The 21699-nt window shown below is 39.0% G+C and overlaps 1 protein-coding gene across 3 annotated transcripts in view; it reads right to left on the bottom strand.

Moving 5' to 3' along the window:
* Positions 1 to 11226, bottom strand: part of LOC132910434 (treacle protein-like) — a 38696-nt gene extending 27470 nt beyond the window's left edge. For 2 of the 3 annotated variants that reach the window (XM_060966130.1, XM_060966140.1), the window contains exon 1: positions 10561 to 11123. In XM_060966130.1, coding sequence (XP_060822113.1) covers positions 10561 to 10581 — 21 coding nt within the window. In that variant the 5' untranslated portion in view covers positions 10582 to 11123. Of the gene's footprint in view, positions 1 to 10560 lie in introns of all 3 variants that reach the window. The other variant, XR_009658777.1, reaches the window with a different exon arrangement.
* Positions 11227 to 21699: the final 10473 nt, after the last annotated feature.

The following is a 21699-nucleotide window of genomic DNA, read 5'->3' as shown; positions in this document are numbered from 1 at the left end:
TGTACTTATACAATTCAAGTAGTAAAAATTGTTCAATCACGACAGATAGTGTAAATATATAAATACATAAATACTGGTATATCATTATGATCTTAAAGAAGGAAAAAGTCTATCTTTAATTAATGCATGGAAAAGTTCAACAAACGAGTTTAGCTAAATGTGTCCAATCCAGTTAACAGCTCACCAACTTTATCCATTTTCAATTTTATCCACTTTAGTTTAATCTCGAATTGCCAATCACAATTACGAAAATCCACTCAGAAAATTCCATTTATTCGAATGTGTTTACCATTCGTGTAGTAGAAAAATCATCGGTAGATAGATATAATTCAAACGACTAAGTTCAGTGACATCGCGCAATAGGCCGATCTGTAGCCGGGCCGAGTCTCAAAATTGATTTCAATGCGGGCAATTGATCTGCGAGATCAGCTGTGTTTGCGGACCGCGTTGTTGTCGTTTCTGGCGGCAAATATTGGTCGTCGCTAACAAGACAGCGACGTTTGAACGCTTCTTCCGCCACGGTTTTCAAACGCCTGTTTCATCGACCAACGTGCACGATGCACGCTGCACTGCATCAATCCGATTTCACAGAAAAACGCTACGTTTTGTATATTCTGTGTACCATTGAATTTTCAATTGTCAAATTTTCCGCGAAAAATATTGTCTACTAGCGGTAATATTAATATTTATCTTTCATATTTCATTGCTTTATTTGTTTGAAAACAAACAGAGGAAACAGTCATTCGATAAAATTGCAATTTATTTTCGATTTTTGTTTGTCATGATCGTCGAAAGATAATCTTTTAATTCTGAATTTGAATTGTTAACGATGATTGGGAAGATTATAGGTACATTTTTGTTTGAACAACAAATATTTGTTATATACAATATTAACAGCTGTAGGCTGTAGGTACATCTGATTGATCACTATCAGAATTTATCGCCTTATTTCAGTATCGTATGTTGTACGTCTTTCTCATCTTGTGTGTATTTGAATTTTATTTAATTTACGTAAATGGTGTTACAAAGGACAAAGAAATATAACGCAATAACAAAAGGATCTATTAAGTTATCACTTTCCTTTTAGTAACTACGATTTCAAATAAGAATTTCTTTTCTCTTTCGTCATGATCATGAATCACCTCCACTATTTAAGTGATTGCAAATTGTAGATGACAGAAAACTTCAAAAAAAAGTCAAATGAAAGTTGTATCCTTTGTAAAATCTTATAAATTTGTAGAAAAAAATGTCTGAAAAGATCATTGATTCGAATTGGTGATGCAATAAACAATTGTTAAGAGTTTCATCAAAATATACAATTCATAATAAAATTAATCCTAAGATCGAATTCAAATTGCCACCGAAAAGCAAACAAAACGTACAAGCGAATAAATAAAGCTAGGAGAATTTTCGCAGCTTTCCATGACGTCTGGAGTCAGCGAACACGGGTGAAACAGCGAGAAAATTGTGTCACGTTTTTCTCTGCGGACTTTCCGCGATTTCCAGGAGGACACGACCTGTCATAGTTGTGCAGTTTTTCGAAGCCAAGCTGCAGATGCTTCTTCGTGGCATGTTGGATGGAAAAAAGAGACTCGAGGCGATGTCTACGAGTCCGTTTAAATATAGCCGCGAGGTCTTCGTCCATGTTCCCTCTGGAGTATCCACCGGCATGTTCTCTCTTCAAGTGTACACGTACGAGAAAAGAGAAATAGTGAAACAAGGACAGACAGAAACAACGAGCAAACGGAAGGAAGGAGAAACGATATTTTCTAGAATACTACAGACTATGGTGTGCTGCCTTAAACAATACAGTGAACGGATTTGAAATGATGCTTCCTGGTAGAAGCGCGCTTTCTCGATTGGAGAAACGCATTAAATCAAACAACAAATGCTCCTCCCTTAAGTTATCCGAAGACCGAACTGGTATTTTTCGAACATAAGGTGGCAGGTTTGATGTATCTTTCTTTTTTCTTTCCTCTTTTTTTTTTCGACGTAAAAATAACTTCTTTAGAGTGGTGGTTTCGAGTATTTTTGATGAATGTGAAGCTTGCTACTCTTGTGTTTCTTCTTAGGTGTGATGCTTATAAAAAAGATGCACCTTGGGACTCGAATTTGTAGATTCAACGTTCGAAACTAATATATGTAATTTGATGCAATTTAAAATACTTTTTGCTTTAAGATGCAAATTAAAAGTTACTTAGTTAAAGAAAGGTTATGTTATTTTTTATATGTAACGTAAAATATGTGGCAAAAGATTTTTCTCAAACTTGAGAAAATTTTATAATAATACGAAAAACACGATTGAATAAAATACGAATCGAAGGATGCGCGATAACCATCATTTAACAATTCTGTATCCTGTTTCTTCCACTCGTGTGAACATCGTGTACTTCCACCCTACTGTGAAAACCAGACACAATGAACATCGCTGCTAACTCGGCGAAGCGGACGAGCCAAAATATTTTCCACGCGACCATGCTAGCTAAGCATATTGTTCCGCGTAAATTCCATGGTAGGGTGAAATGTATGCGATCGGATCGGAGCTGCACCACGGCTATCGGAAACACCTGTATCCGATAGCAACATCGAGGCATCAAATGTGGATGCGACTCGACTCGTTAGTCGATTATGCATCGTCGACGTTCAACATGAGCACAAAGCACTGGCCAAATACTGGCTAGCCTCTCGGCGAACATAATTTATTGTCCCGGTATGGCGCAATGAAAAGCCCGGGCATTATCACTGTGCCGCTTTTATCACAAGCATCTAGTATTAACGTGCAATTTGTCAGAAGCTGTGTAACACGGTGAACGTGCTAGCGTTTAGAATATTAAGGAATGGCGCGCCAATTGGGATAATGATACCTCGATTTGTTTATTGAGATTTATTGATCGAGGAGTCGCGTAGGATGTTTTATTCGAGGAACGGAGAAGAAAATTTGACGTTTATCCATGGATAATATCGTTGATACAGTTATTGTTTTTATTTATTCTTTTATGATGTACTATATCAGAAAAATATTTGAACGTTTATCATATAACATTTTCATGGACATATTCTATTTGTTGTACAAAACATTTTGAAATTTCATTAGCATCGGCTAATAAAGCACGGCTATCACGATTAACAAATTATTATTAAGGCCTAAACTATGTACGTACTAGGAGACTGTTGCCAAAATACGTATATAAATTAAACAACTCGATGTTAGTTCGTAACGTAAAGACAGTATTAACCAAGAGTACCATAACTGCATTTGAAATACATCAGCTCGTATCCTAGGTAACCCTCTAGACATTTCAGCCGAAACCATGGGGTGCGAATGAATCTGACGAACATCGAAGCGATCAGGGAAGCGTGTATTTTTCCATTTAACGCCGACTGCAATTGGATGCACAGCGGTTGCTCGCGAGCCACGGATGCATATGCATTTCCAGTTGACGTTCCTCCGGAGGGGCTGTACACGGAGCGTCGAGAGGGTAAGAGGAGAACGCTCAATTAAATCGTCCCGCGGCAACGTTTTGCCGTGGCAACAACTCGTCTTGAAATATTCAGAAGAGCCTTTAAATCTTTTTCTCTATCTTCAGCCCGAGCCACTTCTCCCCTTGCCTTCGTCTCCCCTTCGTTTCCCCTGTTCATATTCTTGCGTCTCGAAGCGTCTCTTATCCACCGTGACGTTGGATTTTCCTTCTGACGTTTAATCGCGTTCAAGCTGTTTCGAGCGCGTGTCTCTCTTTTGAAAGAAGAGAGAAAGTTATCAACGAGCGATATTACCCTATGATTTCCCACTCAGCGACGACACCGATTTTCCAACCTCCGTTTCTCGCTTTCCCTTTAATTTAATCGCCGGTTTCATCCGTCCATAACGATCTTCGAATAAGCTTGGAAATAAACGGTGCGTTCCAGTTGCACTATTTTTAAGCGACGCCCTGGGCTTCGACGCGATATTACGAGGGTTCTGCGTTTTAACGCGACACGATTTGTTGCTTCATCCTTGTAATGCCCGGCCTTTCTCACCGACACCCTTTCCCCCTCAGATTCGCGAGATTTATCGTCGCCTCGGGGACAGCGATGAAGATCGCCCTCCTCGAACACACCCTTCTTTCTTTTACCGCTGTTTCTTACCTTCTGCTCTTTCCACGAACAACAAGCTTGTAATATTTTCAATATGTTGTCTAAGCTCGTTTGCAAACTCGCCTTTCAACGTACATAGTTTGATGACGTTAAATGTCATAAATATGAAGACAATAACGTGAATAATTATCGTTATTTACAAATAATTATATCGAGTAGCGTCTCCTATTCCAGTCAGTTACGTGCAAGCTTATCTTCTTATAATCTGTCTAGATTTTGTTATCCATTTAATAAATTGAAAAATCAGTGACTGTAATTTTATATCGAGAAGAGAATTTAAAATGTTTTACGTAATCAACATTACTTAACAACTTTGTATTAAATTTTATTTATCTCGAAACCGGGTAATAAATTATTAAATCAAATTCATTCGAACCAATTGCAGCTAATAATTGGTACAAAAAATACTAAAATGTTCTGAAAATATTCAGAACGCGCGATAACAAAGTTGTATCGATATGATTTACAAAATATGATACACGAGATATGCACATAACGAGACATCGTTAAAAACGTATCATATTGTACCGTGAAACGTAATATCACAAAAATTAAACAATTATAAATGAGCAATCATACATTCGATATTTACGATTATTACTTAGAAACTTTCTTTCTTTTTTCTCTGTAAGGTAGCGATTAATTCCACCTGCAAATTACAAATCGCAATGAATACACCGGATAATTCAATATCACCGTACATACATAAATATTATTAATTAGGTATGGGAGATTGTAATTAATTCCAAGTCGAGTTTACGATGTTGACGAATCGCAAGAAATGAAATGTCTCAATTTGCCCGAAGTTCACGCCGCGTGTAAATGTCGCGGGGGAATCTTAAAGACCAACTTGTTCGATTTCGCGTCTAGGAAGTGGAACGCAAACACGTTGTACCCCGGCTAAATTTATCATGCGTCCCATCGTCGACGTACCTCGCATCGTTTACTTACGCCGTTTTAGAGATGCCCGTCGATCGACGAAATTGTCGTTATTACGTAAAATAATTCCACTGAAGTCAACCACTGGCAGAGGTTGTAAATGCTCGTGATATCGATCCTCGTTCTTGTAATGCTTATATAATCGAAATAATGTCATAACTCTTACGAATAAAAAAGATTTTGCCTGATATCGATTCCGGTTGTATTTCTGCAGCCCGTTATTATATCGGTTTTGAAGTGGTTTTATATCGATCCTATAGTATTTTTGTATCGGTTCGAAGTGGTATTTAAATCAATTCTGCAGAGAAATTCATTCGTCTTTTTAAACTCGTAACTCTGTTATTAGCGCAGGTGGAAAAAATGTCATAAGAAAACATTGTCGGTTTAAACAATCGCGTATTAACACAAGCATATACGTGTAGGTTTTTCAAGTGCGGCGATGTATTTAACTGTTACATTATTAGTTTAAATGGAAATATCTGCGTAAATAGTATCGGTCCAAAGTGGTGAGAAAATAGTTAAATTCACGAGATATTTGAAACAAATATTTTTTAACTACTTTTCGATCACCTTACTCAAATATTCAATTCGTGTATCTGTGAAAATAATTTAGTTGAAAAGTTTATAATTTATTTTATCGAGAGGAAGAGACGAAAAGAGGAAAGCTATATACCGATCCAATAAATTTCGATATCGCGAGTTCATCTACGATCCAGTAGCAAAGCCAGTACATCGCGCACATTAAGATTCACCCGTCCGCAGAAATCCTCTTCGACCGACTCTCACTCTGGAAAGTTCGAAAAGGAGAAGATATCGTACACCCTTGGCTCATCCCCTGATGCAGCCGTGTTTAAAGAACTCCAATAGACGAGAGCAAAACTGTTCGTTCCCTCGAGAGCTTTCTTAAAGCTGTCGGCCGAAACGACCAGGGATATTCTTTATCGGGCTTCGCAACGAAAATCTCGCAGGAACGGTCGATAGGTTGGTACCTATCAGCTCTTTTTGAAACTTCACACTCAATATATAGGATATTTTCACGGAAAGGGTAAATCGCGCGACATAAGCAACCGGCTGGATTATTTTTTGAAATTTCTCCTTCCGTACGGAATATTTTTATTCGTTATGATAGATACGTATAATGGATAAATTATTATCAGATATAAATTTTATATCCAAAAATGTATATAAAGTACTAAATATACGTTATAATACGTTTGTTTCTTTTAGGGAATTCCAATTGTTTAGTCTATAATTTTTTTCTAGATTTTCCTTCTTCGATATTTACCCTTTCGCGTTTGACGTTGTATACGGATAACATTCTTTTAACTGTTATGAGCTATTAATTAAACAAATGACGAATAAATTTAAAAAAGTGACTCAAATCGTTGGGAATTGTGGATCTTAATCGCCGAAATAAATGTAAAGGAACACTAAGATTACACTTGGGATTTATATTAAAATAGTTTTAGATTTATTTAATAAACGATTTGCAGGATCTTCGTCGATATACATACAGCACTCTCTTTGTCCATCTTCTATATTACACTGCTAACGGAACAGTTGCACTCATCCGTTTTTCGAGACGCTGTGCACACACATACTTCCATACACTCATACTCACATACGTGTGTCACTACCACACGGCTAATCCAGTCTAGCACACAAAATTATACATATCTCAATACAAATACATCAACTATATATACTAAGCGGATTATACGAAATTGTAAGTTAAGAAGATATATTTATTCGTTTTTTCTACTCGATCAAATAAAATAAGAAAATTAATTCATTAACACCTACCGGGAATCTTAAACGCGCTAATTGCTTGAATGAAACACTGCGTATGCGTGTCGCGTATAGTGTGCGTATTCATATAGGTATAGGCAGATGAAAGGTTCGCACGAGTAGATCGCCGGCAGGCGTACGTCGTCTGGGAAAGACCCGGCTAATTTTGCTGGCCACGGCACAGGCGACCTGATGCCGACGTATGAACGCGTTTCCGTGAGGTGCACACCCGGAATTCGTGCCCTGTGGCTGCCGAGCCCGAGCTTCTTCGGTAAATGTTTACCTCCGCGCCGCTGCCAGCCGATCTATGTATTATTATCGGACCCTTGCAAGTTGGCTTACGACGTCCAACACCGTCTGACCATCGACCGTACTCTATCTACTGCGCGGTCTACACACTATATCTACGTACTAAGATCCACGTTCGGACATTTACGATGGGACTGCTGATTTTTAAGGCGATCTTCGCTTCGAGTTTTATTTCGAGATAATTGGCAAATTAATGGAAACGTGTGTTTGGAAAAGGGGATTGGCTTACCTCTTTTATGGTATAGTAAATGGAATATTTCATCGCTTTAGTTAAGCATCTTCCCAAAAGTATATAAACACAGAGACTGCTGTGAGTTACTGAAATATACCACCGAGGAAGTACAGTGTCCTATATTGTGCCTCAAATATAACTAGAAAAAGGAAATATAACTTGGAACAAAGTTATTTCTTTTCGCTAGAACATCGACTATGCAAATGAGAAAAGAAATAGCCTGCCGATCAATTTTTACAGCTTCTTGGAAATAGCAATCATACGAGAAATCATAAAACAAATTCAGACACTTCTCGTTAAAAACTCGAGAGCAAATAATCAAGAATTCAAAACTCGATATAAGATCCGAACTATATGTACATACGTGTGTGTATCTGTATGCTGTTGATATTCTCAAGAAAATCATTCAGCGATTTCTGTAAATTTATTGAGAAATATGTCCAAATATTTTTGTCGTGCAATAATGAAACGCGATTTTAATGATCTTATGAGGGAGGTCAGTGTGCTCGATCCCTGAAGCAAGAATATGTGTAACACGTGCAAGCGATCACTGTCGAAAGAAATCGGGAAAACGGCGGAGGGGCAAAGTCGCGTCAGCGGCGTGACTGGCGAACGGCGGTCTTAAATTCTAGGTATTTTGTAAACAGCGACGCGGCTTGTGCGAAACAGAGGATCGCGTGCGACCACGGCCTTCGGACGATAACGTTAATGGACTTCATTTACATCGCATAATTATAGCGAGCGGTCGAGTCGCGTATAGATTACGCGTGAGGTGCAACGACCACGAGGAATCAAATACATCCAAAATACTTGTTCGTCGCTTACTTTGCTTAAAATTTGGGAATTTCTACTTACGATTAGTCAATTAAATTTTTGATACATTATTTTATTAACTGAGGCTCGCAATGGTGTAGGTTCCCTGTCATATTTCATAAAACTTAGTATCTTAGGTTTATCGTTATAAGAAATTTAGTATAACATTCAGGTCATGAAAACGTATGGCGTAACTAATCGTGAAACTAAAATGACGATGATCTATGAATCGAAATACGTGATTAAATGCAGATTCTGAAAATCTTCTCGCTTTATTATACGAGGCACATAGAATATACGAGTAATACGATATGTTCGTTGTTTTATATTCGGTTTATTATGGATTACTGTTAGTTTGGATCAGTTTTGGATTAGGTTTATTGTTACTTACGTTTATTACTTTATATTAAGATTTAACGTCTTCGAGTTTTATGATATAGTTTGACGAAGTAATAAAGTTGTATGATATATTGAAACATTGGATGGGAGCAGAATAGGGCGTATTTGTACATAGTAGATCATCTTGATCGAGATCAATTATCGTTGATCATTGTATGACGTGGTTGAACTATCGTCTCAAAATATCAAGGAACATATCAAGCACAGGTCGTCGAAACAATTGTAATATATTGTAATAAATGTTGGACAAATACTGCGTTATTGATTCTAGGCAAAAGTATAATTTTATATAAATTATACCGAAGATAAAGAGGGAAATAAGCATAAATTCGTATATTTTTGTTAGATAATCAAACTTGTGAAACATCGACAGCGAAGAAATCATTCTGATCGTGAGAATGATGGAACGTTATAATTAAATCGAATTTCATTCAGCGTTTATTCGAAAGCAAGCAATAAATGCCTGTATTTACGATTTATTTTCCAAACAGTGTTTTTAATTGTACGTTAATTTTTTACGTATTTGTATTATGTAAACTAAAAGAATTCATTTAATTAAAAGCATGAAGCTTTATAACACATTCAATTCACTTTTTTTACCTCTTCTTTTTCCTCCAGCTGCATTATTTTTATAAAAAAGTAATGAAATATTTCCTTGGTTGTAATAAAACCTATTTAATTCTCCCTTTTCAGCGCAGTGAATTGCCAAGCTAACCAACCAGTTCGACAACAAACCAGACAAACGACACTGTCTACAAACGAATCACGAATAGCTCGCCTCAGACACGAGCACAGTCATCAACGGGTTAATAATATCTGCACCATGCACAATAAATACTAAACATCATCTCGTCTCCTTATGCAGGTCACCATAAGACACGGTCACGCCAATCTTCAATAGTTAAATTCTCAACAAAATCGAGCGATAATATTAGGCTTTCGAATAGTTTTAAATTATTATATCTGACGAACCGGCTAGATTCTCAATTACTTTTTCGAGATAACACGAATCATCGTCAGCAAACGCTGTTTCTTTTTCTAGATACGAGATAACGCGCAACTAGTGTCATTTTGCGTCGTTGCACGCGAATGCAATTATGACGATGTATCGCGTTGACTAAAAAATATATAAACATAAAAATATTTGGTTTCAAGTTAAATTTTTCAAGTTACATTTTAGCGAATAATTATATTTCAATTCGCGTTATACACACGACTAAGTACCCGAAGAAACTGCAGTTGCATTTCAACAGAACATTGGATCGTTCTTCGAGAATGACTTGATTCGTTGGAAAGCGATATATACAGAGAATTTATAAAGAAATAGTACCGATCTTTCATATCTTTTCATATTCTCTTTCAGCATCGGTGTATCGTTAAAAATGTCACATCTCATACCGCTTTGAAACCGTGGAATGCGTATAAACCATATAAACGAGACGTTAAAAATTTCACTAGAAAAAGAAGCAAAGGGAAAGAAAAACAGAAACAGCCTTTTGCTCGGAAGAACGCGACAACGAAATGGAGGAAACTCGTCGTTTTCTACTTGCCCGGTTCCCAAAACGCTCGACAACATTAGGGAGAACGCGTTTCAGCGTGCTACAGCCGAGCGGCGTTACTTTGCTTCTTTTTCAGCGTCGCGTTTGCGAAAATTCATCTCGTGCGATGACACCGCGGAACACCAATTATAACTTCGCGTCGTTTTGCGACCGGCGTCGATTTAATGAAGACACCGCGTCGCGTAAACAACGTTTCACCCGGCCGAAACGAACTTCCCAATTAACCGCCGGTAAAATTACGTTTCCCGAACCTGCCGCGCCCCAAAAACGTTGATCAAACCCACGGTTTTCGGCCTGTACAAGTAGGCACGTGCATCGAAATTATCACATAAACGAACTACGATATTCGGTAAACGACTTCGCTGAAACCCTAGTCTCGACACTTACGTAGCTCCTGTAGGACGCCATGATTCGAGCAGCCTCCCCTCCTCGATCGAGCGAAAGCGGAAGGTTTCCAAGGGTGAGATCTCCTGATCGCTCGAGGCGGATTCACCGATCACCATCGACCACCGACACCATCGACGACACCAAAACAACCAGCACCACCACCACCACCAACACCAAGCACCAGCACCACCACCCGGAGCGTGCACCACGTTCGCTTCACCGTGACACGCGGTTCGAGCCGAAAAGACGAGAGAAGAAGGAAGCTGCGGAGCTAAGAAGAGGAAGAAACCGGTGAATCGAATGATCGAGATGGAGAAAGATGCAAGAATACAGACAGATAAAGCGAGACAGAAAGAGACGGAGGCACGAGAGACAGATAGAGTATGATACAGGAAACTAGAGAAGGATTAAACGAAAGAGGGATAAGAAGAGACGAGTGAGGCCAAACGTGGAGAACCGATCGAACGACGAACGGTTCGACGAAGCGTCGTCCCCGACGGCACGTTCTCATAAGAGAAGAGGAGGAGAACGAAGGCGCTTCGTTTCGGACGAAGCTCGGACCCTGAAGAAGAGCCGGCGACCCGCGAGGCACGCCGTGTTCCCTCTCTTTCTCCGACTTCTCTTCCCGAGCCTTCGTTACACGCTCCTCTTTCGACCGTGCTTTTCCATCTTTCTCTGATTAACGCGTACTGACGTCCCGCGCCTCGCCCTACCCTCCGTATATACGTATCGGCTTCTCTCGTTCATTCGCTTCGTTCAGTCGAGCCCTATTTTAAGAATAGCTTCACGTCCTCTCGCTGTTCGGCCGCGTCGGCTCCTTGATGCTTCCGTACCCGCCCAAAGAGACGGTCGCAGCTTCGATCTTGCAAGGAAACTCGAATGTTTAGAAATTTTCGGAAAGTGGTGTTCACCAACTTCGATGATAACTCGATGGTGATAGATTCTACGGTGTTTTGTTTAGGTTGGTTTCTTTATATTGGCATGCTACGTGCACGTTGTTGAATAGCGACGATACGTTGTTTCCAGATGAACGTATGCAGGTTTTCTCTCCGAACAGTAATTCGTATGATATCTATGCATACAGTGTAGATACGTCTGTTTTCATTTTTCGGAGTGTCGTTGGAGGCGATTAATTAATAAGGCAGCTTATGATTAAGATTGCATAATTTAGCTTTAGATTTTTAGCTTTAATTTATCAAGATGTATAATAATAAATTTAATAATAAATTTAATAATAAATTTTATTTATTATTTCTTAATACATACAACTGCAATCGCGTTAAGGACTGGTAACTTTTATGAATTTCTCCAAATCTACTTTGGCAGTATATTGCCATTTGTAATTTGTTTAATAACGTATAACGTATAATATACGACAAAATAATCCCTCCACAGAGATTTAAATTACTTTACTAATAAGAAAAGAAGCGCGGTATGTAGTAAATACAAAATAAAAACCACCCTCGAACTTACGAAAGAAACATTCCACGAGACATCTTCTCGAGCGAGTATAATTGATCTTGTACGTGGAATAGTTGCACCAACGCAATTTTAAAATGAACGAACAAGGCTGGACCGCGGTAAATCAGTAGCATACGAACGATCTTTGTCGGTGATATGCTATCTGACGTCGAATCGGACGAAAGAGGCTATTATCGAGTTAACTCAAACGATCGACCGACTGCCAAGTCAAATATGGAGTTTACCTTCTAGTTTTCAATACAATTCCTCCTTTTCCTTCCACTCGAACGTTCCTGTACCTCTAAAAGTATCGAGGAAATCATGCTCTGAGAGAATGTTTCGAGAAAGGATGATAGTAGGTAAGGGGTTTATTCCGCGGAAGAATATCTTACGAAGGTAGACGAATGTATTCTTTGACGAAAGGAGGAGAATTATTCCGCGAAAGAATATTTTTAAGGGAATCGTTCCTTGTAAGCACTTTGTATAGGCCGAGTTGTTCCTCGAGAGGATTTCGAAGAGAAGGGAAGTATCGGAGATACTCGAAAGCGATTACACTTTTAATAAGAATTCGAGGTGAAGGAACTGGTTGCACCGCCGGACGTATATCGAAGAACAAGCTGTGTATTAGCTTTTAACAATGTTACAATATCGTATCGTTTGATAACAACACGTGAATGGATTGCAACGTAACGTTATATCTTGGTAGTAAGAGTTTATATATTTAAGAAAATCGTGTTATTTCTTCCATTAATTTACATTTTCCATAATTGCATAAAAATTCACGTTTAAGTATACTCCATCCAAGTGTTCTAAAATTGAAAAATAGGAAGAAATTGAATTCCATCTACCTAATTTTACTCGCTACCCAAAGACAATCAACCAGCGACACAAAGACTTCTGCAGCCTCTGCCAATCATCGTTCGCCAAAGCGCGAACCGCGAAGTTTCCTCGTCGACGGCGGTTCCCTGCGATAACGAAAGCGGCGCCAACCACGTACAAGCGCGGCTACAGTAGCGTGCCCGTGCAAGCGTATAATATTCCACGAGGAGTTGAGATGGAGAGGGGTCGGACGCGGCGGTTCCGGAATTCTCCGAAGGATTCCGCGGAGGAATCCGGCGGACGGTGGAGACAAACTGCTGGCAAAACGGGCGTCTTTGTCCAGGAAACGAGGACAGCGCCGGCACGGTTAGCGTTCCTCTGGCGACTAGATTCTACAGACCTTGTCTCTTTGTACAACAGATCCGCGGAACTGCTCCTCGAAATGGAAACTTCTGCCCAGAGGAATCGGTTCAAGTATCCTTGAAACCATGAAGCCACGGATTGGCTAGATAAAGCGGACGAACAGGAAAAAGACGAAATAAAGACAGTGAAATGGCAATTCGTGCGGCAACCGGCAGGAAGTCGAGCGAATCAAAGCGCCGACGATTGTTTTACTCGGAGACGAAGGACGTTTCCTTTTCGTCGAGTACGAACCAGTCAGACTGCAGCTTTCGCTGGATTTCGAAAGCTAATTACAGTTCGAGTTCGAGGGTTACTCGAAACCGAACCGGTGACCCGAGGTGGAAATCCAACCGCCGCCACTCGACGGAAAGGCAAGGATCTCGTGCATCGAGATCATTATTAGCCGGTGCATAATGCGAGTTGATTAAAGTCTGAAGGAGCAACGATTATTAAAGTGGCGTTGATAACGAGGGACGTCCCGTATCCTGAGGAAATCTCGTTGTCAGATTGTTGAATTATTCCCGGGGATTTTAATTGCTCCGCTATATCAGCTGGTCGTAGGATGGTCGGATTTGCCTAATTGATACCTTCTTCCTTCCATAATGAATTAATCTCGTAACGTTAACGTTATTGTTGTTGTTTTTGTTATTATTACTATATTGTTTCCAGCTTCGATACGAAAACAGAAATGAAAAATGAAGTAGGTATTGGGACTGAATTAAGCGGATCGTCGATTTGAAATGAAAGTACTCGAGCGTATTTAATGTTAATTTCAATTAAAAATTAGAAAATCATAATACAATACAAAAAGGTAAAACAACTTTCCAGTTGCTAAAACTGCTTTTGTAAATAACAATGAATCAGTCATGAACTACGATAACCCTGTAATATTCAGTTGTTCACAATTTCCACTTTATGTACGTACATATGAGCTTTTTCACTTAAATCGGTAGATCTACTATACATAGAGCAAGGAGTAAGTCTTTGTGCGAGCACTCACATCGCGAATCTGATGTCGTGCTGCCAACTTTCGACGCACGTTAGAACACGCTAGAAAATAAGCGCCGGACTCGCTCGTATGCAGTAATCAACGTATCCAGTAGTTGAAAAGCAGAGACCGACTACAAAGTTATCGGTCGAGGTTTTATCGAAGCTTCCAGGAGCTTAAATTCACGACTCTTGGTAACGGTGGCGCCACGACGAAGCTTTTAAAAGCGTTTTCAGAAAATATTCTCAAAAGTATTTACCCATGTTGCGCTCCACGCTTTCTATTTACGTATCTCTTATACCGTGGCTATTAATATTTCAACTCAAAAATAATCAACGTAGACGCTTACACGCACGCGTTTCTATCCCTTTTCGCTTCTAATATCGAGCTATCCTTATCCCAATCCCTGCACGACCATCCTAATCCCTGCTGATGCATCGAATCTATATCGATCCGTGTCAGACTCGTGGTAACAACTTTGACAAATCGTGTCAAATCTTCCGGTGGCAGTGAAAACGAACCGTGGCCGTCTGACCGGTGTCGTAGATTAATCTTAATCAGGTCGCCGAAATCGCGGAAGGCGGCGACGGAACACCGCTTCTTGCATGGGTTCACTCTTCGCAGATCCACCTAGAAATATTTTCGTTCCCGATATAGAAGCACCGGCGTATAAATACGCAGCGAACGGGCAATAAAAATATCGACGAGCAGCCACTCGAGAAGAGACGAGCGAGGACTCGACACAACACCGCGATCACTTTCTATTTTCACGAAGGGGTACACTTAGGACGATGGCACTTTGTCATCGCAAATGCTATTGACTCTACTGACAGTCGAATGGAATCGAGCGAAGGAACTCTATTGAATTCTATGAAAGGTGAGAAAGACGAACGAAATTGTTTGTCTGTACAATTATGAAAATCGTGTTGGTCGAACGTTGTCGAGGAAATAAGAAGAGAAATGCATGCAATTAATGAACTCGAAACTATGGATGAAGTTAGTCCAAAGTATCGTGAATTGAAAAGGAAATTAATTGAATGGGCACGAGCAAGCAGCAACGAAAATGATAACAAATCGCTTCAGTATTACGGAAATTGAAATTGGTTGATCTAAAATAAATTGAAAGCATCGTTGATTAATCTGTCGCAAACGCTTTGCTGATTTGGCTACGTAGATACTATGAATATATTGAGTTGGCAACTAAGTAATTACCACCTAATGACAAAATCCGCAATCACTTAGTTGCCAATCCAGTAGTAGGTCTGAAATAAATATGGAAACGTACGAGGCGAAAAATAGACGATTTCGTGAAAAAAACAAATCAAACACTAATTTACATATTTTTACTCTGATAAAAGACGAAGCTTTAAATATTCAATATCGAACAGAAATCAAATTACGATATTATTATTAGCGATACAAAATAACGACTAAATAAAAAATAACGAAAGTGACGAAACAAAACTTGATATAGTCAAGAAAAAATACACAAATGAAAACCGAGAAAGCATGGTGCAAAGTTGAACGCGAGACCGAGGAGGGATTGATATTTCATACGTTCTAGCCCACTTTCCCATTGGATACAAGTGTATAACGTTCGGACAAGAATAGAGCGAGTTAGTCATCTTGAGTTTCTCCCGGTAATGTCGAAAAGCATCGACTAAAAATTTTCCTGACGATTTCGAACGATGAGTCAATATATTTTTTCCCTTGTCACGGGGTGGATGTCGCGTCACGTGTTTATCGGCCGTTCATTCTATATTTTCTGATTCTGATTCTTTCTTTATTCGAACAGTCAAGGGATGCTGCTAAGAAAAATTCCTTTCGATATGCGTCACTTTCTACAAATGTTTCCCATAAAATATTCACGATCGGTATTACCTTGCGTGTTACGAGTTAGATATATGTATTTTACTTGGGTATTCTTATTCCTTTTTTATTTCCTTAAAAATAACAAGAATTGATTTTTAACAAAAATTCCCAAACGTCGTAAAATTTTTGACTACAATAAGGATACAGTTTCTATTAAAATTATGACAGTCGTTCTTGGCAGAAAGGAGAAACGTCAGGATGATTCATTGGAAATTTTTGGGGAACGTATTTTCTGAAGCAAATCAAAGTCAAGTGTAATTCAACTTTTTAATAAATGTTTTTATTTTGCTTTTCAACTGAGAAATCAACAGATCTGAGTGATTAAGATTAATGATACCTTGTGTAAATTTCTACGTACTTAATAATCATAATTATTTCCTGAGTAGAAGTTTAATGGAACGCCACACCTTTGAAATAACATTCAGTTTTAAAATACGCTTCTTATTTCACTCGGACGAATTTTCACGCATAAAATTTTCACGGTAAAAAAACTAAACTTGAAAATACTGATGCTATTAGCATTAAGTTCACACGCTACATCACTTACACTTACCACCTATAGAAATTCTAACTAAACTATATACTTTAAAAAGTAAACACATGAAATCCACGTAACGCATGATATATAAAAGGACACGTATCGGTATCAATGTCTTCCTGCAATTTCTTAAACGCATCAGTCGCCTGCAATAAAGATAAAACAAATCTTCATCGAATGATAAACCGAATCGTATTAGTTTCCTTCACATCCGAAGCTTCTGTCCCGAACAGAATTCGGATCGTTTAAAATAACCGATCAGAAAGTAGCACGGCAGTAAATTCGAGCAGACGATACCGGCCTCTGTATCGCCTTTCATATTTCCACTTTGCGGTGAGGATACAATGTTTTCCCTTCTGGCACACTACACTCACGCGAGCAAAAATGTATTAGCCCGATGTATGCAAAATAGTTCTCTTCGTCTATTCTGATAAAATTCATTTAGAAGAGTGTGTAATATTTTCAAGCAATTAGTTGTTGTCAATAAGCTTATTTCAGGGAACGACATTTTATGCGTGATCAATTTAACGCGTACAACAGGGATTACAAATGTGTCTGCGTCCAAAATGCAATTCCTATTTACATCTTTCGAATCAGGCCAGATCCCATTGTTTATGGATTTTGTAAGGTATTCTCGGAGATGGTATTGTGCGCAAAACGGAACAACTTAATGATCGTTGTCGACCTGAATACCGAGTGTCGATACTCCGTGTAATTCACGTTAACGAAATGGGACAAGATCGATCCGCTTTTCACCTCAATAATTCGTTCTTCGGATAAACAAGTATTCATCTTCGACGCTATTAACCGAACAAACATGATTTAGCGTTACTCTGGGTCCTAATATTTTTTTCAGTTTGAAGCAATATTTTTTTAAAGAGCTATTTGATTCGATCCCTCAAAAGTCGCTGTTCCAAATCGTAGAAAGTACCAAGATCGTTACTGAGAAATCTCTAACGAGCGTTTTAGAGTCCACCTGTTGCCTTCTTCCTGACTCGATCGACGACCGTAATTATAGAATAGTAATGGGTATAACCGGAGATATATCGAATACAACATTTCAGTTCGATTGCTATCGAACTATTGCTATGTTATCGAATTCTGAAACGTAGTTCGATGAGAAACTCGACGAAGACTCTGACTGTTCTACGTTGAAGCTTGTAACCGGAAAAGTGTCGTTTCATTAACACGGAAGAGGTTTATTTTTATTTAGAAAAGTGAAACTTCGAATAACGGTACAAAACAATATCGATAGTATCAAAACTCTAAATTATCTTTTTGCTTTTAGTTTCACGCATCCTCCTTCTAAAAATGAAAAAAGAGATAGGTAGAAATAATATCTGTTTCGTAATTCGGTTGGCAACCATCAGCAGCACAATATTCAACGTTATAAGTATACAAAATATACATGCAACATTGTGAGTACCAAGCTCTTCAATGGCAACGTGTAAAAGGAGCACCGAGAGTTTCGATCATCGAGAACATCGATCACCGTATAATCGACTCAAGTGGTCAATGTTTCCCAAGCTATCCAACGACTCTGTTTACAAACGTTAAACTCACAATTGAGAAGTCAAGAACTTTCAACCTGCGATACTTAAGGGAATTCAGTCGAGCGAGAGAGCGAAACCGTGGGTATATTTAGAAAATTGGGGCAGTGTGCTCATCCGACGACTCGAAGATCATTATAGACCTTTTTTACGCGAAACACAGAAACCACACGGTATTTTTCTATCGTTCTCTTTTTACGATCTCGAATTAATTCGTAAACATTCAGGAATAGCAACATCGAGCGATTTATCAACGTGACGAATTAATCACGATGACATTCGTTAACACCGTTACATAACCGAACCGCGTACCAGCGAACTCAAATTAATACGAATCCAGCTTTTCGAATGACGGCCAAGAAAAATCATAACGACTCCATTCGGCGTGACATACATCACGCTGTTGACAACATCTAAGATCGCTTCGATTCCGCGAATAATTTTCTAAAACACAATTCAAAGTGATTAAACCCCTAGGCGCCGAACAGTGAATTTGTGGAAGTACGTCCGCTTGATACACGAAGCTGCATAACTGGGTTATATTCCATTTCAAACTTTGCTTCCTGCTGGGTAACGATCGTTTAACTGGACAGGATTAATTAGGTTTGTGACTGGTTCGAGTGGATCGCCATTTAAGGCATAAAATTGTAAAAATTTTAGTGAAATATTTTATTGAAAATAAAAGATTTGTTCGTTCATTCGCGAGACTTTAGGCAGAAGGTTAGGAGGCTGAGATTTGTCGCTAGAAGTAAAAATACCCGGTTAGTAACAGTCTGACTATTGTTCTCGATTATACTACAAGCTTCATCCCGATTGTGTTGTAATTTTATTAGAAAATTTGTCCGATAAGACTTGGCTTCGCTTTCGCATGATTTCAAAATCGACAACGAAGAACAAAGACTTGTTGGTTGCATCTTGTAGCGTACATGTTATGTTTGAAAACTACGTGTCCTAGTTTTCATCTCAACTTGGTTTACAGTCTTTGGAATATAGCAACAATTATATTTCGGTAACAGTTTCTTGTTACAACACAAGCACTGCTTCAGGCTTAAGCAGACAAATTTTTCACGCGAATCACATGGTCTGGAAGGGATAACTCGAAGAACTACGAATCCTTTGAATCCGTAATTAACGCGAGGTGGTATGAGGAATAATAACGAACGATACCTATGATATCTGAAATATCCTTCAAATTCCTGCCTCAGTTGTAGAAAATTACCGTTTTCTACTCCAGGATTTCCGTGAAACTATCTTTTCTATTTCCCTTTCATAAAATCTTTACTACGATGATATCTATAGTCTAAAATTCAATTCTCCGAAAGACCACATTACGCGTCAGCTAATTTAGTAAATATCATAAAAGTTTATTCGCGACCAGTTACTCTGCAAATTAGTCTCAACTCGTTAATTCGCCCGCTTATGCAAAGATAAAAACTTACAAACTTCGAAAAGATCGTATCGTCCCTGTCGAAAATTTCTCTTCGATAAATACCGTTCTCTTTCCACGCCGTTCCACAACCTCCGTAAACAGAGTGGACGTAAAAAGGAACAGTCGGTAGGGATCGTGGCCGCATATCCGGCGAAACATGCCGCCGCGAATTGCAAACACGGATACGAGGGAGTTTCGACGTGATAGGTAGTGTGCAGGCCGATGAGATGGCTTTCGGAACTCTCTTTCGAATGGAAGAGTGGCCGGAGGGGCGAGAAGTCGATGGCGGTGGGATAGAGAGAGAGAAAGAGACAGAGAGACAGAGAGAGAGACAGAGAGACAGAGAGAGAAAGAGAGCCAGTTATTCTGGTCCAAGCTCTTCCGATGCGCTTTTCTCGATGGTGGCTGGAATTCTCCGCCAGGCGGAGCCACGTGGCCATCGTCGGAGGACGCGGAGTGGGAGCAAGGTGATGAAGAGGACGCAGAAGAGAAGGGGCCAATCTCAAATTACTTGGTGAGCTCCCGGCTAGGCCGAACGAACATCTTTGCCCACCATTGCCCGGCGACCTTTTATAGACACTCGACGGGAGTGGGGGAGGAGCCGGGAGGTCGAGGAAATTTGGTGAAAACTGGAAGTTTCTCGGTTGACAAAGATTTCTCGAGTTTTAACATATTTTCTAGCTACACATCTGTTCGTATCTTTCTCGATCGAGGAAGACGATGGGCGGATGATGATTTATGGATGAAAGTGGGAAAAATCGAATTCGAGAATTTGGAAAGGAAAGGAGATGGTTCGGTTGTCTCCTGTTGCTGTTTCGAGTGAAGGAAAATGGATTATAAGATATAAATACGGGTGGAATTCGCGGCGGTGGTGGGGAAAACGCTAGTAGAATGGGAAGCTCCTGTTTCAGACGGCCGGCTAGTAGAATGGGTAAATGATTGAGCGTAGAGATATAGATACAACGGAATTACGTCGATGTATGTTTATGTAAAATTAGTGATGAGTATCTAAACATTTTTTTGATGTTATACACTATAGATCATAGCGTATGGTTTTGTGTACTATTAATTAAGAAGTGTTAAAATCAGAGAGAGATATTTATTTTCTTTCTTTTACTTAAATTAATGGTTTAATTGTTGTTTGCCTAAAGTAGAGTCTCTAGTTTCTAAAGTTACTTCGATTATTTTACTTCTTTCACCTTGGAATTCCCTTTTATCAATTTCTGGTTACAAAAGATTTAAATGTAGCAACAACTTCTGGATTTACTCTATCCACGGTAGTCAGATAGAATATTTATTGAATTATTATGACTAGATTACGCGTGTTCGTGTATTTGTAGATAATATAAAGATGATATATATAAAGATGATATATATATATATATATATATATATATATATATATATATATATATATAACTTTCTTTATTTTCCTAAAAGTATGTATTTGTATAAGCATCCGCAGCCTAATTATAGTACACAAATTTGCCTTACACGATATGACTCGTTCACCAAACAATGTATAAAATAACACATGTGTAAGTAAAAGATATAAAAATAAAGAGATAAACACCGGTATACTAATGTTGCACATTGCTTGGCCTCATACCTTACCATTCGATAGAAGATTATTGATAAACAAACGAGTAAATCAACATGAATAATATAACGTATCACTAGATACGATTTATCAATAACGTTTCTCTAACGTTTCTCCTGTGTAAATGGAATGTTAAACAAATTTCAAGAACCGGAGATCGCAATGCCAACGTCGATGGAAACACGCTCGGTATTCTTGTTAGGCATCGTCGCAACGTCAACGATGCTGTGAGTGTAAATAACGAAAAGCTCAACGTTTTACCGCAGCTGTGCGAGATAAAGGCGAACTTTCGACAGATTTAAAGAATTCGATTCGGAGACGGCGATTTTGATCTCTGATCACCTGTTGCCCGATCGATCAACCTCGTTCAATCAACTATTACGCGCTGTTATTTATAAAACAATTCGCTTTTGATTTGATTCGAGGGCGAGTAAAATTATAAAACGTTCTCCTGACGCGGTGAGTGGGCGCGTAAAAATA

This window comes from Bombus pascuorum, chromosome 1 (assembly GCF_905332965.1).
Source record: "Bombus pascuorum chromosome 1, iyBomPasc1.1, whole genome shotgun sequence".
Lineage (NCBI taxonomy): Eukaryota > Metazoa > Arthropoda > Insecta > Hymenoptera > Apidae > Bombus > Bombus pascuorum.
The sequence above is the reverse complement of the archived record's forward strand: the minus strand, read 5'-3'. Positions and strand labels throughout refer to the sequence as shown.